Source organism: Mirounga leonina, unplaced genomic scaffold, assembly GCF_011800145.1.
Source record: "Mirounga leonina isolate KUSES-001 unplaced genomic scaffold, KU_Mleo_1.0 Mir_154, whole genome shotgun sequence".
Classification (NCBI taxonomy): Eukaryota; Metazoa; Chordata; class Mammalia; order Carnivora; family Phocidae; genus Mirounga; species Mirounga leonina.
The window spans coordinates 5,272,359-5,288,850 of NW_023270389.1; the positions used below are offsets into that span (position 1 = coordinate 5,272,359).

The 16,492-nt window shown below is 53.3% G+C and overlaps 1 protein-coding gene across 4 annotated transcripts; it reads right to left on the reverse strand.

Annotated features, from left to right (window-relative positions):
- Window positions 1-311: 311 nt before the first annotated feature.
- ARHGAP30 (Rho GTPase activating protein 30) lies at window positions 312-16,398 on the reverse strand. Of its 4 annotated transcripts, none has more exons than XM_035009961.1 (12): window positions 16,009-16,398; window positions 10,191-10,293; window positions 7,990-8,134; window positions 6,807-6,889; window positions 6,543-6,650; window positions 5,842-5,969; window positions 5,208-5,379; window positions 5,025-5,128; window positions 4,869-4,946; window positions 3,924-4,307; window positions 2,969-3,063; window positions 312-2,706 (listed from the first exon to the last, which is right to left on the reverse strand). In XM_035009961.1, the coding sequence occupies exons 1-12, from the start codon at window positions 16,103-16,105 to the stop codon at window positions 1,072-1,074; spliced, it is 3,132 nt and encodes a 1,043-aa protein (XP_034865852.1). In that variant the 5' UTR covers window positions 16,106-16,398; the 3' UTR covers window positions 312-1,071. The 4 variants fall into 4 exon arrangements, with proteins under 4 accessions (XP_034865852.1, XP_034865851.1, XP_034865853.1 ...); XM_035009960.1 differs by having other exon boundaries at window positions 313-2,706; window positions 2,798-3,063; window positions 16,009-16,397; XM_035009962.1 differs by having other exon boundaries at window positions 314-2,706; window positions 2,798-3,063; window positions 7,990-8,130; window positions 16,009-16,160.
- Between the last annotated feature and the right edge of the window lie 94 nt (window positions 16,399-16,492).

Sequence of the window (16,492 nt, forward strand, 5' to 3'; positions counted from 1 at the left end):
CAGTACCAACCTTACAGAACTGTTAGGTGGACTAACTAAAGGGCATAGATTCTTCGCTCGTAGAATACCTAGCCTTTACTGGTAGATAACTAGCATCATGTAAATAAAAGTTTCTCTTCCTCATTTCCTGACCACCGTGAACCTAGCTCCAGTTTCTAGCCGCGGGTCTCCATGACAACAACTGAGGAAGAGCACCCAAACTACAACAGCAAAAGGACGTTTTGCCAAACACGGAAATGCGATCCCTATCACCGACGACTCTAATACGAATAATGAGACTCCACAGTTTCCATATAAAAGTACAACATTTATTCGGAGACATTGCTTCTTACTAGAATGGAACCTGTGGCCCCAGCCTGTCTGGAGAAGCAGTCCCATGGCCTGAGTTACGCCATTCCCCTTCCCTGAAATAGGAGGAATTTATTCCAGAGGAAAAAGGAGAAGCCAGGGAGATCCGTGCAAGGCCTCTTTTCCTAAAGGTGACTGGAGGCAGAGGGGAGAGATTCTGGAAAGGGGGCCAGTCCCTCCTTTGAGGCCTTTGAGGCCTTCCACGAGCTCCTTGACGTGTTCCTCCTCATCTAGAGCTAAGAGGGTCTGGAGGTGTCCAAGAGCAGAATTAGGATGGGCAGTTCAGAAGTGTTTATGTGTGACAGGCTCTGACCTGGCCCTGTCCTCCCCTCCTCCACCCTGGGCTTCCATGAAGGGAAGTGCACAGCCTCAGAGGAAGGCAGGAACTTTGCTGGAGTTCCCTCTTCATTCTTCACTTTGAAAAACCTCTAAGTATTCTGCCTACTCTATATTCCCTTTGACCAATGACCCCACTCCCTCATAACAGGATCTTGGTGACTTTCTTGGGAATATCCAAAGGGATAAGTGAGTGCTTTGTGTCTGAGACAAACTCAGGTAAACCCACTGAGGCAATGCTTCCCACAGTCAAAAAGAGAAGCTGGAGGGTCAAAGCCTATGGTGTTGGGCACTCCAGCTGCTCAGGCTGCAGAAGAGACAGCTAGTCTGGGACCCTGGAGATTGGAGACAACTTACTGTCCTCTTTGCCCAGTGCTATGGTCCTACTCACAGTCCCTCACCTCTCCCAGGGTTGGCCTGTGTTTCAAATGCATACGATCGGCGCTGGGGGGACAGAAGAGGGACAGGGGGCTGGGGTTCCCTGGGGGGCAGACTGTGCCGACTTTGGTGTCCAGACCCTTCTGTGTCTTCAGGTGGGAGCTCCAGGCAGCTAAGTGGCCGAGAAGAATAGGCAGGGATCATACTACAGGGGGAGGTTCTGGGGATGAGGCTATAGTCCCCACCCCCAGTACAGGTCTGGGTCCGCCGAACTCCCTGAGCCTCAGTCCTCTGGCGGTCCCGGGCTAGGGCCACAGCAGCATCAAAAGAAAGACTGCCTCCATTCCTCCAAGAGGAACGGGAGGCTCGGGACCCCCAAGCCCTTTCCCCAGGAGTCCCATCCAGCCGACCAGGCCTCGGGCATGGGTTTGCAGGTGCCACGTGGATCTTGCTACACATTGCGCTAGGCATCTTGGCAAATTGTGGTTTGGGGGGCACCACAGGCACAGAGCGGACCTGTTGGACCTGAACCAGGGTGGAAGCCAGGCGCATGCCCACACCACTAGCCGAGCCAAGAGGACAGGGGCACAGATTGCAGCCCTCTGGACTGGGCTGTCCCTCAGGCTCCATCTCCTCTGGCTGGGGTGGCTGTGGGGCTGCCTGTTCTGACTCAGAGGACTGGGAATTGCCCTCTTTGGCACTGTCAACCTCCAGGGACTCTACATGTGACCCTTCAGGAAGGGAGTCCTTTCCTAAATGGTCACCTCCAGCCCCCTGGTCTCTCTCAGACTCTCCATCCCCACTCTCCTGGTCCATGCTGATCTCCCCTTCTCCTTCAGCTGCTGCTTCTGGGCTTCTGCCATCTTCACCATCTCCTTGGTCTTCTCTTGCCTCTTGGTCCTCCTGCCCCTTCTGTCCTTTAAACTCATCCTCTCTGCCTCCTTCAGCCTCTTGTTTGTGTACAACTTCCCAGCTCTCCTCAGCAACTTGGTTTTCCTGGACCCTACACTCTGGGTCGCTTCTGGCTTGTACCTGGCCTTCCTCTCCTTCCTCAGCGTCTTCCTCTCTCTCAGTCTTTCTTTCCATCTGCTTGTCTTTGCCCTGCTCTCCTCTGGTTCCCTCCACATCCTTAGCTTCTTCCATACTCTCATCCTCCTGCTGACCTTTGGACTCCTCTCCCTTGACCTCTGTCTTTTCCCCACTCCCTTCTTGCAAACTGGCTATCATCTCTTGGCTTCCCCCAGCCTGCCTTCCTTCCTCACCTGCCTCTCCATCCTCCACCTCACTCTCTGGACTCCCCTCAGCCTCCTCCCTGATGTCCCATGTGCTTTCAGGCTCAGCCTCCTTGTCCTCCCCAACTTTGCAGCATGCCTGCTCTCCCTCAGCCTGCCCTGGAGCCCCCTGTCTTCCACACCCTGCTGTCTCTTCCTCCAGATTTCCTGGACCCTCCCAAGTTGGGTGTTTGGGCTCCAGAAGGGGACTTAGGTCATCATAGGCACTCAGGAAGACTTCCTCCCCACTTTCCTCCTCTCCTTCGGGCCTGGGTTCAGCAGAGTCCGGGGAACAGCAGCTGGGAGCCAGGACAAACTGCGCCTCATCCAGAGACAGGTCATCCAGGGGTGGCTCCACAGAGAACTCCTCCACCTGTAGGCATAGCACTGGGGTTCAGGACCAGGTGGCCCTGTCCACCCTCTGGTTTCCTTACCACCCCAAACCCAGCACAGCTCCTCCTTACCTGAGGCCCAACTCCCAGGAGCTCCTCCAGGTAGCCCATCCCAGGGTCGTCCTCCCCAGGGGAGAAGGCTGCTCCTGCTGCTCCTGCCTTGGCCACCTCCCCATCCTCCACCCCCACCCACTCAGGCTCTGAGCTGCTCGAGTCCTCTAGGAAGGAGAAGGAATCCTGCACCTCCTGGGACAGGCAGTCCTCCAGGGCAGGGGCCATGTCCTCTGGGCCACTGTCAGCCAGGGGACCTGTGGCTGAACTTGCCTCCAACTTCTCATCTGTTGGGAGAAAGGTATTCTCAGGAACACAAAGATGAAGACCAGCCTCGATCCTTTCCAATGTGGGTCTTCCTAACATTGCTACGTACAGGGCCAACACTTCCTAACATTGCTACATACAGGGCCAGCCTAGATACTCCATGTGGCTGATCCTCTCAGATCAATATCCCTAACTACTGGCTTATAGCTGCCTTGACTGAGCTCCCACCAGCTGCCAGGCACCAGGCTGTACATTTCACAAGGCATTATCTTATTTTTTCCCCACAAAACAACTCTATAATGTAGGGTATTTATCCTCATTTTAAATATGAGGAAAGCAAGAGTCAGATTTGTCTAAGATCCCAGCTCTGCCACCTCCAACCTAAATCAACAGCAAATAGTTTAACCTAGGTCTCCGGTTCCACTGCAAGCAACAGTAACTGTGTCATAAGATTATTTGAGAATGAAATAAGCTGATGCCTGCAAAGCCCTTATCACGGCACCTGGCGCATAGTAAACCTTCAATAAATGTTAACTATTAGTATTAATACCATTATTATTATTATTATTTTTACCATCATCTATTATATATCCCCACCTTGTACTTAGTAATCCCTACTGTATATGTCTGACACAGACTCCCATTCTTGGGTATATCAGTGATCTGAAGGATGCCAGAGATCCTCTCTCTATGAATTTCACAGAACCTGATAATATTACTGGATCCCTCCAACCTGGAATCCAGGGAGGCAGCTGAAGGTAACCACCCAAAGCCCAAGGCCCGAGGCCTCTGCCATTCCCAGGACAGATCCCTGGCATCAGAGCTTCAGCTCAGAGTTCTAGTCCCTTCTCCCAGTCCTGGGAAATCCCTGGGGCCTCACCTGGGGGGCCAGGGCCAGGACCAGAGGCAGGGTTTGGCCGGGGCTGTAGGGCGGGGCACTCAAGGCCACGGGTGAGCCTGGCCAAGGAGACGTTAGAGATGATGTTTGGGGGCACGCTGAGGATGGAGGTGATGTGTAGAGGGAGGTTGACATTGTAGGGGTCCGAGATGTGGACTCCAACACAGCGCTCTGCACGGCTGCTGCCCCCGGCGCGGATCACTGACCGCCCCACTCGTGGCGTGCCTGGCTCAGAATTTGTGCCACCCAGGGCCTCTGCGTCGGGCTCCTGTTCACCTTCTGCTGCCTCCACAGAATCATTCTCCAAGCTGTCCGGCAGCAGTGGGCTTGGCCGGGGACTGCTGGATCCTGCCAGCCCCTCTGGCTCTGTGGAGGAGAGAGAGGAGAGTGATAAGCTCAGCTGCGAGGGGCCCAGACACCTCGGGAAGGCTCTGGCGGGTGTCCCCTGCTTTCTCAAGCCTGAGAGCCAGGACAGCCTGGAGGGCACCCGGTCCAGCTTCCCTGGGCCACTCCTGCGAATGCTCCACAGCCAGCCAGTGCACCTACACTAACTTAGGAACCCCCTTCCCTCTCTGCAGATACGCTCACTGGCCATCACTGCCCCCCACCCCCCCCCAGACACACACACCACTCTGAACCTCTATGTACACTCATATGAACACACCCATTGATTAGATGACAAACTCACTACTAAACCTAACATCTGGGACTGCGGCTGGTGTGTCATAGGCACTCGTTACATATTTTTGAAATTAGCACACATTGGCCACGTGCACAGACACAAACACACAGGAATGCACACACTGTGGGCTCATCCCTAATACTGTTATTCCTTTGCAGACACAGTCACAGACATGCTTGCACACAGGTGTTCACCAGCCTGTGCATGCACGCACACACACGCACCGAGTGCACACCCATACTCACCATCACTGGCCCCAGCTGCAGCACTCAGTGAGTCCATGCTCTTGGCTGGCCGCAAAGTCCCCTTCTCGGATTTGTCCTCTGCAAGACACGGATGTTTGTAGAGCCAGGGTCTGGTACCCCTTCAGCAGAGCCCCCCCTACATCACTGCAGACTTACCCCTGTCTTCAGCCCCCCGGGGAAGTTTACGCTTGGTCTCGTGGCCAGAGCGACCCAGATTGAAGATAGATCTCCACTTCCTGACCTTCAAAGACCCCTTTCTCCTGGAGGGAATAGAGAAAACATTAGGGTTGGAGCCTGGTGGTCAGTGTAGGGAAGGAGGGCCCAGGAAGGAGGCCTTACTTGTGCTCTGCAAACTCGATGATAGTGTGGTAGGGCCGCATCTGTGGGGGTCCGTCACCAGCCTGCAGGATGCTAGGCAGGTGGTAGGGCAGGGACCTGGGCATAAGGTCTTCGGGGCTGCCTGATGCACGGGCCCCTGGAAGTGATCGCCATCCACTCTCCATCTCCGCACCTAGGGAAAGAAGAGGAATTGGCCAGCCAAGAACAGAGATGAGAGAGGGCTTCAGGTATCCAGATCCTCATGGCACCCCCCACTCACAGCTAACTACCACGCTACGAGTATACTCAGAGGCCTTTGGAAGCAGACCCTCTGTGTCTAGCTCCTCAAGAGGGAATCCTCAGGGACATGGGGCAGGAGATCCCAGGACACTGGCCCTGTGGGCTAGGGGTGGGAATGATCAGTCAGTAGCCCCAAGAACCAGGATGGCTGCGGGGGGGGGCCTGCTCAAGTACAGACTACACCATCGTCTCCCCAGGGTCTTCTCCATGTGACAATAAGCAACATCCCTCCATGAGACTCAGTTCTCTCATCTGCAGAACATGGAGACTGAACTAGGTGACCTCTGAAGCCCTCTGTCACTCTGACATGACTCCGGCAGAGTGTGGTGGTGTGGTGGGTGGGAGGGACACTGACCAGAGAGAGCAGCGCCCCCGAAGAGCTGGTCCACGTGCGTGAGGATGAACTCGACCACGATGGACTGCACGCGCACCTCCATGAAGGCTGCTGTCCCATTGAAGCCGGAGGCCTCTATGTCCTTAGACCTGTGGAGATGTGGAGTTATTCCCCTCCAGTCCCACCGTACTTCCCCATTGGAATTCTCCCTAAAAATACCCTAAACCCTCTCCCCTGCATGCCCTTAACCTCATCTCCACCTCTTAAACTACATGCATGATTCAAGTCTCAAATGCCACTTCCTTCAGGAAGCCCTCTTGGACACCCCCCTCAGAATTAATCTCTATTTCCTTTGCACACAAGAGTGCCTTGTTATAATGAATATCAGGATTTCTTACAGTCTGCCTTGCATCACAGAGAGTGATATGCAGGCTAGTTCTCCAAGAGACTGTAAGATGTTTGCTCAACAAACATTCCACAAGGACTCTTCCTGTTCCAGTCCCCAAGCTCAGTGATACAGTGTAAGAAGACACAAAGGCCTTGTGTCCAGTGGGTAAACCGCATCCCACTCAATGTACTTCTGAACCTTCCTGTTTCTCTCTGGGCTTGGCAAGACCCCCACAGCCCTCTCCAGTGCACCCACACAGACACCCCCATTCCCGAGCAGCCTCTGGGGCTAGGCTCTGCCCAGACCCCCACCCACTGCTCACCCATGTGCCCACCTGAGCAGGTTGGGGGCCCACACGATGGCCAGGTTGCGGGCGTGCATGTTGGTCTGAGCACTGAATGAGGCCATGTGCACCAAGTGTCGCATGAGGAATTCCAGGGTCCTGCAGAAAGGAGGCATCAGGGGCTAAGGGTCAGACAGAAGACACCTAGGGCAGGGGTAGGATGGAGGTCTGGGAGCCGGAAGAGAAGAGACAAGTCAAGGCCCCAGGGCTGTTTGGGGGTGGTCGGGACTCTGGGAGTGGGGAAGCCCCACGCACCTATAGTTTGGGACAGGGAGTTCTCGAAGCACCTCTAGGATCTTGATCAAGCGCTCAGGCTCCAGTTGCACTCCCACGGCATCCTGGGAGGATGGGAGGAAGGTTCAAGAAACAAGTCAGCTCTGGGCGCCCGGGTGGCTCAGTCAGTTAAGCGTCTGCCTTCAGCTCAGGTCATGATCCCAGGGTCCTGGGATCGAGTCTGCGTCTGGCTCCTTGCTCAGCGGGGAGCCTGCTTCTCCCTCCCTCTGCCTGCCTCTCCCCCTGCTTGGGCGCTCTCTCTCTCTCTCTGACAAATAGAATCTTTAAAAAAAAAAAAAAAAACAAGTCAGCTCTGCCCCTGCTTACTCCTGGGAGCACTGAGCCCGACTCTCAGAAACAATTCTGTGCAGTACCCCCACCATCCCCCACCCCAGATCTTTCGAAGGATGCTGACATAGCAGACAGAGCTCAGAATTTGGGGCCTACAAGGCCTGCAGCTGGGTCTTGACTATGCCACTTAATAGCTTTGTGACCTTGAGCAACTTCCTGCCATTCTGCCTTAGCATCCTCCTCAGAAGGCTCTGGCACAGGACTACCTTGGTGGTCCCTCCCTGTGGGTGCTCCAGGGGCTGTGTAGTTATCCCAAGGTGCCCAGGAAGGCCTGTGCCCACCCAGTCTAGCCTGTGTGGCCTGAATGGTGTGGGCTGCTATTCTGGATTTCTAAATGCTATTCCGCTCAATAAGATGCAACTTATTTGTAAAATGTTACCGAATTCAAGATAGCATCTTTGTCATGTGTTTTCTTATTCCAAAGATGTTCGACATACAATCTGCTCCTGGAGGGGCATGCCTGAAAAAGTGCTGACTTCTAAGAAGGGTTCTCATTCTCTTAAACGTAAGGAAGCTCTGGTCTAGGTGATTTCCAAGGGCCCTCTGCTCTCTGTCTGTGTTCTACTTTACCCTAGTCTCGCCCCTGCACTGTGTGTGATCTGCAGGCCTTACGAGGAAGGGCAAAGAGAAGAGGGACGGGAGGGTGGAGGTAGCAGGCCCGGGGGGATTTGCAGGGAGGGGTCTTTTCATTCTCAGGTGGTCTTGGTCATTCAGCATCACAGGACACTGTCTGGCATTGGACACACTTGGGAGGTCAAAACCAGAGCAGTCGCCCCTCAGCCTTGTCTCCCACCCTCCTTGCTTCTCAACTCACAGCAAACTTATCATAGAGGCGGTAAGTGAGCAGGGGGTCTGGCAGTTCTCTGAAATAGGCCTTGCACAGGGAGGAGACGCAGTGAATGTCCTGGAGGTAAACATCTTTCCGCAGGTCTGGCTTCCGCTCTGCCTCAAACTCCTGCCTGGGGAGGTGCAGAGTGGTCAGGAGTGGTGGGGGCTGGGGGAAGGCGGGAGAGGTGAGAGCTGCGCCCAGGGGCCCAGGCAGGGTCGAGGGTCAACATGCACGGGCCTTGGAAGGAGGCTGTTGGGCAAGCAGGCATAGATGGATACGTCACCGCGTGGAGTGGCTGTGAGGGTGGGGGAGGTGCTAGGGAAGGGGGCTGCGCATGAGCAGGCATGCACGTCAGGGGTGTAGCTGTGGGTGTGAGTAGCAAGGGTGGGGTATGTAGGACTCAATAAAAGTGGGGAGATGAATGTACCTGTGTTTCTGGGTAGGTGTAAAAACGGAGGAGTGTAACTCTTAGAAGGAAACGTAAGTGTAAATCTTCATGACCTTGCATCAGGCCACAGTTTCTTGGATAACACACCAAAAGCACAAGCCGCCAAAGAAAAAATAGATTACACTGAACATCAAATGACAACCTTTTGTGTGTCAGAGGACACTACCGAGAAAGTGAAGACAACCCGCCAAATGGGAGAAAATATTTGCAAATCATAGACTTGGTAAGTGTTTAATATCCAGAATATGTAGGGGCGCCTGGGTGGCTCAGTTGGTTAAGCGTCTGCCTTCGGCTCAGGTCATGATCCCGGGGTCCTGGGATCGAGCCCCACATCGGGCTTCTCTGGCTCAGTGGGGAGACTGCTCTTCCCTCTGCCTCCTCCCCTCCCAATCTCCCCAGCTTCTGTTCTCTCTCTTGCGCTCTCTCTCTCTCTCTCATAAATGAATACGATCGTTTAAAAAAGTATCCAGAATATATAAAGAATTCTTACAACTCAAAGGAAACAAATAACCCAATTTAAAAACGAGCAAGGGATTTGAACAGAAAGTTCTCCAGAGAAGATACACAAACCAGTAATCTGCTTGAGTCGCTAGCTATTGGGAAACGCAAATATAGGTGAAGTATCACTTCACACCCACTAGGATGGCTGTAATTCAAAAGACACACAGTAGGGGCGCCTCGGTGGCTCAGTCGTTAAGCATCTGCCTTTGGCTCGGGTCGTGGTCCCAGGGTCCTGGGATCAAGCCCCGCATCGGGCTCCCTGCTCGGCGGGAAGCCTGCCTCTCCCTCTCCCACTCCCCCTGCTTGTGTTCCCTCTCTCGTTGTGCCTCTCTCTATCAAATAGATAAAATTAAAAAAAAAAAAAAAAGACACAGTAACAAGTGCCGGCAGATGTGGAGAAATTGGAAGGCTCGGGGATGTGAGATGATGCACTACCATGGAGAAGCAGCCCAGCAGTTCCTTAAAGACTTAAACATGGAGTAACCGTATGACCCAGCAATTGCACTCCTAGGTCTATACTCCAGAGAATTGAAACCATAGGTCCACATGAAGACTTGTCGTGAACGTTCACAGCAGCATTACTCAGAATAGCCAAGAGATGGAAACAACCCAAATGTCCATCAGCTGATGGATGGGTAACCAAAATATGATTCAGCCACAGAAAGAGATGAAGTGCCAGCATCCGAGACACCTGTATGAACCCTGAAATCATGCTAAGGGAAGAAGCCCAGCACAAAAGCCTCCAATTATACGAGTCCACTTATATGGAAGGTGCAGAGAAAGCACAGTCATAGAGATAGAAGGTAGACCAGTGGTTTCCAGAGGCTGAGGGAAAGGAGGAAAGTGGAGCGAATGCTTTTGTGTGTTTCTTTTGGGGCTGAGGAAATGTTCTGGAATTAGATAGTGGTGATGGTGGTGCGACCTTGTGAATGCACCAAAGAAATCACTGGATTGTACATTTTTAAAGAGTGAGTTTTATGGTATGTGAATCATATGCGAAAAATTTTAAGCTGGGTGGTTGTATGTGGGAGCGGAGACATATGTGTCCGTGTAGACACATGCATGCCAGCCTGGGGGGGAATGGGGTGCGTGGTTGCAGCCTTTCCTGAGGGGACTCCGGAGCGCCTCCCTTAGACAGCACCTGGCACCCATGTTTTTCCTTCTCCCCCCTTCCCCTCGCCCCTCTGGCTCCCTGGCCTCCTGGCCCATAGAGCCCTCCCCTCACTGCCTGACTCACCGGAGCTTCTGGATGTTGGAAGAGACCCCTGAGAGACGGTAGATCCCATCCACCACTCCGTACTCCTCCACAAATTCTGCACAGCTCTTTAGCACCTGCGGCACTGGGGACACAGATGGGGCAGAGAAAGAGAAATCAGGTCTGGGAGGTCAGAGACCACAGGGGACCTGAGAGATGGAAGCATCGGGGAAGGGGTTCGGGGAGCCTGGAAGCAGAGCTCATGAATAAAAACTTGTCAGAAGGATTCTTAGAGGACATCAGCTCCAGCCTGCCAATCTCTCTGCAATCTCTCTGCCCACGGGGTTTGGAGTCTCTGCATAAATCCCCCCAAGGGAGGGGGGGCGCACTGACTCTCCAGACTGCCCATTCCTGGTAGAAAGCTCTGCCTTCATTGAGGGCGCCTGGGTGGCTCAGATGGTTGAGCGTCTGCCTTCGGCTCAGGTCATGATCCCAGGGTCCTGGGATCGAGTCCCGCATTGGGCTCCCTGCTCCTTGGGAGCCTGCTTCTCTCTTTTCTCTCTGTCTCTCATGAATAAATAAATAAAAATCTAAAAAAAAAAAAAGATTAAAAAAAAAAGTGCTTGATAAAAAAAAAAAGAAAGAAAGAAAGCTCTGCCTTCATTGAACTGAAATATGTCGCTCTGTAATGACTAGTTTTCCAGAATTTTCAAAGGGGTAGAAGTCTGGTTGGAAGGGCACTAGGAGTAACAGGACTGGTCTCAAAAGTACATTTATTGAACACTCTGTATAAGATGAAGGAACATTCGTTGTCCTGACCCAAATGGGGCAGAGCTGACAGGGACTATTGTGAAGCACCCTCTCTTGTAAGCAAGTGCATGGGCATCGCGTCTGTCCTAGCAAGGTACACAAAATTGGGACTTGTCAGTTCAGGAGAAAAACACCTAGGTGCCAAGCACTGTGCATTAGGTATTCTAGTCCCCAGATAAGAAAACTGAGGGTCAAAGAAGTAACAAGTGCCTAGTATTGCCCAGCTAGGGCCAGGATCCAAATACAAGGGTGCAAAAAGTTGTATTCTCTCTCCCAACCCCCCCCCCCCCCGCCCCGTTACTAGACTTTAAGCTCCTTAAGGACAAGATCTAACTGTGGCCAATTTTCTTTTTCTTTTTTGGTGCCCTCTCTGAGGCCCGAACAGAGTGACCAATTTGATGTCTCTCATATTTTCTGACATGGTGTCTCAGACACAGGAAACCCTCCAACACCAGGTATGAAATCCCGTCTTCACAAGGCCACATATTTATCCTTCTGAAGACTTCCCTGCCTTAAATCCTTTGCTCCATAAGCATCTTGCTTCACCCCAATCTTCATTGCTCACCTCACAGATCTAGAATGAAATATAAACTCAGCACAGTATGTTTAAACCCTTCACAAACCAGGCCCAGCTGCTCTCCCAGCCTCAGCTCCAGTCATTTCCCCGACAAACCCTCCGATCCAGCTCTTTGCTACTCCATGAACAAGCCTTGGTATTACCTTGCCTGAAAATACCCTTCCCTCTGTCTTCGACTGGTCAACTCCTATGACCCCTCAAAACACACCTCAAACATCACCTCCGATTCTGAACCCTTTGCTTCTATCTGTATTATAGTACCTACCGCACTTTGTTATCACTAGTTTCTCTTGTGTCTACACCTCTGACACATAGTAACATTTTCCCCAGCATTTAGCACAGTGTTGAAACAGAACAGGTGCTCCATAATGGTTTATTTATGACTCAGAGAAGTAATCAATCAGTTTTGAGGCTTGATGACATCCCTTGGAGATTGAAATAGAGAATATTGCCTAAGAAAAAGACTAAGTTCAATTAACCAAGACTCGCCAGAGAAATCCCTCTCACGTGTCAGTGTCAGAAAAAGCTGCTTCTCCTTAGCCATCTATTTTTTTTTTCTAATGGGCTTTATGAGTCTTATACCTGATTATGTTTATCTCTTTACTTGAATTACCAGGAAGCTCAGAGCCCACATCTAGAAACCATATAGCATCACTTGATATGCATTTCTGGGTACCTATCTTACCTCCTCTTCTTGTTTCTCCTTCAACACAATTCCTTCAGTCATTTTATTCTATCTTTTTGTAATATTTTGGGATTTTTAAAAAAAGATTTTATTTATTTATTTGACAGAGAGAGACACAGCGAGAGAGGGAACACAAGCAGGGGGAGTGGGAGAGGGAGAAACAGGCTCCCCACGGAGAAGGGAGCCCAATGTGGGGCTCGATCCCAGGACCCTGGGATCATGACCTGAGCCGAAGGCAGACGCTTAACAACTGAGCCACCCAGGTGCCCCCAAATTTTGGGATTTGGATCACAATTTTGTCACAATTTTGTGTACCTTCCTATGACAGAGCTGAATCCTATGCACTTGCTTACCCACACACTTCCATCCCAAGTTCTTGGGGAAATTAAGTAATTAAGTAAGATGGAAATACAGAATGAAGGAAATAATAAACCCATCAACCACGATTGTAAACCCTCTTTGTATGACCCCATTTCCACACCCTTTGCCCTCCTGCACCCCAGAGCCGGGATTTGGGTGAGACAAGGAAGGCACAAGGGTGAAGAATTTAAGGAGGCACCAACTCCTAGGGCTGTGCAAGTGCCAACTGCGAACACACACAACCTTGGGAGTGAGAGCCTCCTTAAGAAAGAGCCACCCATGGGGCGCCTGGGTGGCTCAGTCATTAAGCGTCTGCCTTGGGCTCAGGTCATGATCCCAGGGTCCTGGGATCGAGCCCCACATTGGTCTCCCTTTTCCGCGGGGAGCCTGTTTCTCCCTCTCCCACTCCCCCTGTTTGTGTTCCCTCTCTCACTGTCTCTCTCTCTGTCAAATAAATAAATAAAAGTCTTAAAAAAAAAGAAAGAAAGAGCCACGCAGGGGCTCCCGGTTGGCTCAAGAGCCATGCGACTCTTATTTTCGGGGTTATAAGTTCGAGCCCCACACTGGGTGTAAAGATTACTAAAATAAATAAATAAATAAACTTGAAAGAGAAAGAAAGGAAAGAAAGAAAGAGAGAAAAAGAAGAAAGAAAGAGAGAGAGAGAGAGAGAGAAAGAAAGAAAGAAAGAAAGAAAGAAAGAAAAAGAAAGAAGAAAGAAAGATCGAACCCAGGGCACTGATGCAGCCCTGAGAGTGAGGGTTTTGTTAAATTTTGTACCCTGGTCCCCTCTCTTGTCTCGCCTCAGTCCTGGCTGTACAGTTCACCCACCATCCCTCCTTCCAGGACCCCGGCCCATTTGCCAGGGTCGCCCTGCCCTCAGATTCCCAGCACTGAATGCAGAGACGGGGCAGACCCTTCTCAGTTGGGTTGCTGCTCTGTGCTCAGGCATCTAACGCCACCCCGGCTCTTTTGGCCGCCACATTGCTCCATTGGCTCCTAGTCCACTGTCACCGAAAGCCTAGGCTCCTTTCACAGGAATGGCAACCAAGCCAGATCTTCCCCCATCCTGCCTTCTCTGTGGATTTTGAATCTCCTGAAAAGGCCCTTAAAGGGGCACCTGGGTGGCTCAGTTAGCTAAGCATCTGACTCTTGATTTTGGCTCAAGTCTTGATCTCAGGGTCGTGAGATCAAGCCTGGTGTCTGGCTCCATGCTGGGCATGGAGCCTCTTAATATTCTCTCTCTCTCTCTCTCCCTCTCTCGCTCCCCCACCACCTCTCTAAAAAAAGGGGAGGGGGAGAAAAAGAAAAAGAAAGTATTTGAGAGCCTAAGGAATCAGAGCCACAGAGTAAATGGGTCAAGGAGATGAGGGGAGAGATAACAGTCAGAGAGAGGGGGGGAGTCAAGGAGATAGAGATCAGAGCCATAGGATGGGAGATGAAAGTAAGAGACAGAGCTGAGGTGATGGAGTCAAGGAATGGAGACATCGGGGAATGGGGGCAGGGGCAGGGAGGAGAGCCCAGAATTTAGAGACCTGGAGAATCAGAAACCTGAACAAGGTAGCAAAAAGATAAAGTTTAGGAAAAGGAGGAACTCAGAACAGGTAGGGCTTGGGGAAGGAAGAGACCCGCCTTCCTAGGGCCGGGAGCAGGGAGAGGGCGCTGAGATGGAGCAGATAAGGATGGGGAAAACTAAGCTAATCAGGGAGGATAAATTAAGCAGGAACACAGGTCTCCACTAGTGTGGGCTTTCTTTCGTGCTGAGTCTTGGGTGAAAGGGAGAAGCCATTGCCAGCACTGCTCTGTCCTTTCACTTCCCACCTGTCTGTGCCAGGGGAAGGGGGGATGGGGAGAGGCCGCCACTGCTGCTCTGGAGGCTGAGATCATGCCACCCGTGGGCTCAGGTGAGGTTCTGAGGAGGGGCAGGAGGGACTCCTCTCCTCCTCCGGAATTCACTAGGACCAGGCCTAGATGTCTAAGCCTTCAGAGAACAGGCCCCTCACCTGCTGGGAATGCAGAGGCTGGGAGAGGACACAGGAGTGGGGTCTGGGCTGGCTTGGGGGGTGGGGGTGGTCTGTGTTGTAACACGGGGCTGCCAGGGGCCACAGGGAAGGGCAGCACCGGGGTGAGGAGACCGAACTGAGGGTTTGCAGAGCACTGGAAGAACATCAGCCCCATTGGATCATGTGGCCCTTGGCCAAGAGTCATGGTTCTCAAGAGGAATCCCTTGTAGTGGAGTCAGCCCTGTGCGGGCAGCCGGGCTCTCCGACCCGTGTGAAGAGAAGGGCAGAGCAGAGCCTTCACCGCTGAAGCTGTGTAACACTCTGCTTTGGGGCCCGGGGTTTCCCTTAACCGAGGCCAGTGGGGATGGGGGCCTCTGGGGGAGGAGAAAAGGGGAAGGAGGTGTTTGGGGACAAGGGGGCGGGGCTAAGGGCAGGAAATGAGCTAGGAACCACCATCACCCTCCCTCCACTGCAGGAGCCACAGCCCAGAGCAGAGGAGAGGACAAAGAGGAAATGACAGATTGGGGTGGGGTGGGCTGGGGAGGGGGGGGAAACGTGCCCTGCTCTAGGAGGAGCTCCAAGTGCCAAAAACAAGCTGGACTGGGCAGCCAGGATACCTGCAGTCAATTTCAAATCAAATCAAGCTAAGTTTGTGAGTGGCTACTCCATGCCAGGATGAGCCCAGCGTTGTCCCTGCTCCCGCGGGCTTCTGAGCCCCTCTGGGGAACCCAGGGAGGCAGTAGACAGGCCCCAGAGACAGTCCCACATCCACTCCTTTGCACCCTGCACCCCTATCCTCCACCCAGCCTCAGGGCATCTCTGTTCCCTTCCGTGCATCCCCCATTTTGGCAGCTTCTCCCCTCGCCCTCCGCCTTGAACCTGCTCCTCCTGGGCACAGGGAGGGTCATGGAGATTGGGGGGGATCCCACCCCACACCCTCACCTGCAGCCCAGCAAGGCTGCAGAGGGCCCAGAGCCCCACAACCACGCCCCTGGGCACCCTCCTCCAACCAGGAAACCCCCATCCTCCCCAGTGCCACCCTCAGACTTTCCTAGGGCCCCTCTCCTGCTCCTTTCATTCAGACCCAAGGACCGCCTGTTGGCCCTTCTGCCACTCATCTGCTGACCCTGTCGTCCCCCCAGCCTCCCGCTCTGTCCCCAGCAGTGATGCCGTCGCCTCTCTTTTGCCTACTTCTCTCAGTTTCTCATCTCTCCATCCTCTCCCCACTCCCAGCCTCCCCATCCCCAGGTAGTTACACAAGGGAGCCCCCTGCCTTCTCTACTCAGCCACATTTCCTGCCGCACCTGCTCGTCAGCTTCCTGGGCGCTGACCCCAAGCCACTGCCCCTTCGCCATGTCCCTCGGACTGGACCGGACTGCAGAAGCTCCATGCCCCCCACCCAACAGCAGCCCTGAGCCGCCTCCTTACCCTCCTGGCCCGAACGCTGTAGCTGTTCCTGCAAGTCACACCCAAACACCCTCTCCTTCGAGCTGCCCTTCTTCTTTCCTTTCTGCCGAGACTTCATGGCTGGAGCCCCTGGGCCCTGGCCCAGCCACCTCTGCGCCCCCAGGACCTTTGCCCTACCAGCCCCCCATAGGATCCCAAGCCAGCCTCTGGGCTTGGCCTGGCCCCAGGGGGCAGGGCTCAACTGGGGGTGGAGGGTGGCCTGGGCAACAGGCAGCGGCTCCTGCCTCTGGGCCCCCCCGGCTACTACGCGGAAGTAGCCGTGGAAGAGGAAGCTGCCAGGACCCTGGCAAGAAGTTGTGTCTCGTGGCCCAGGCTGGTACTCGCCCCTCTGGCCCTGCTCAGCCGTGGGGGAGCAGGAAGCTGTGCAGCTCCTCCAGCGCGCTTCCTGTTAGAGCATCTTTGCAACCACAGGGCCTGGGGTGGGGGAGGCAGCTGACATGCACAT

Excerpts from the sequence above, each read along its gene's own strand:
- ARHGAP30 (XM_035009960.1), bottom strand. The coding sequence starts at position 16,105 with ATGAAGTCTCGGCAGAAAGGAAAGAAGAAGGGCAGCTCGAAGGAGAGG. Across the intron at positions 10,294-16,008 it reads ACAGCGTTCGGGCCAGGAGG|TGCCGCAGGTGCTAAAGAGC; the intron begins GTAAGGAGGCGG and ends CTGTGTCCCCAG. Across the intron at positions 6,890-7,989 it reads GCCTCTATGATAAGTTTGCT|GATGCCGTGGGAGTGCAACT; the intron begins GTGAGTTGAGAA and ends CCATCCTCCCAG.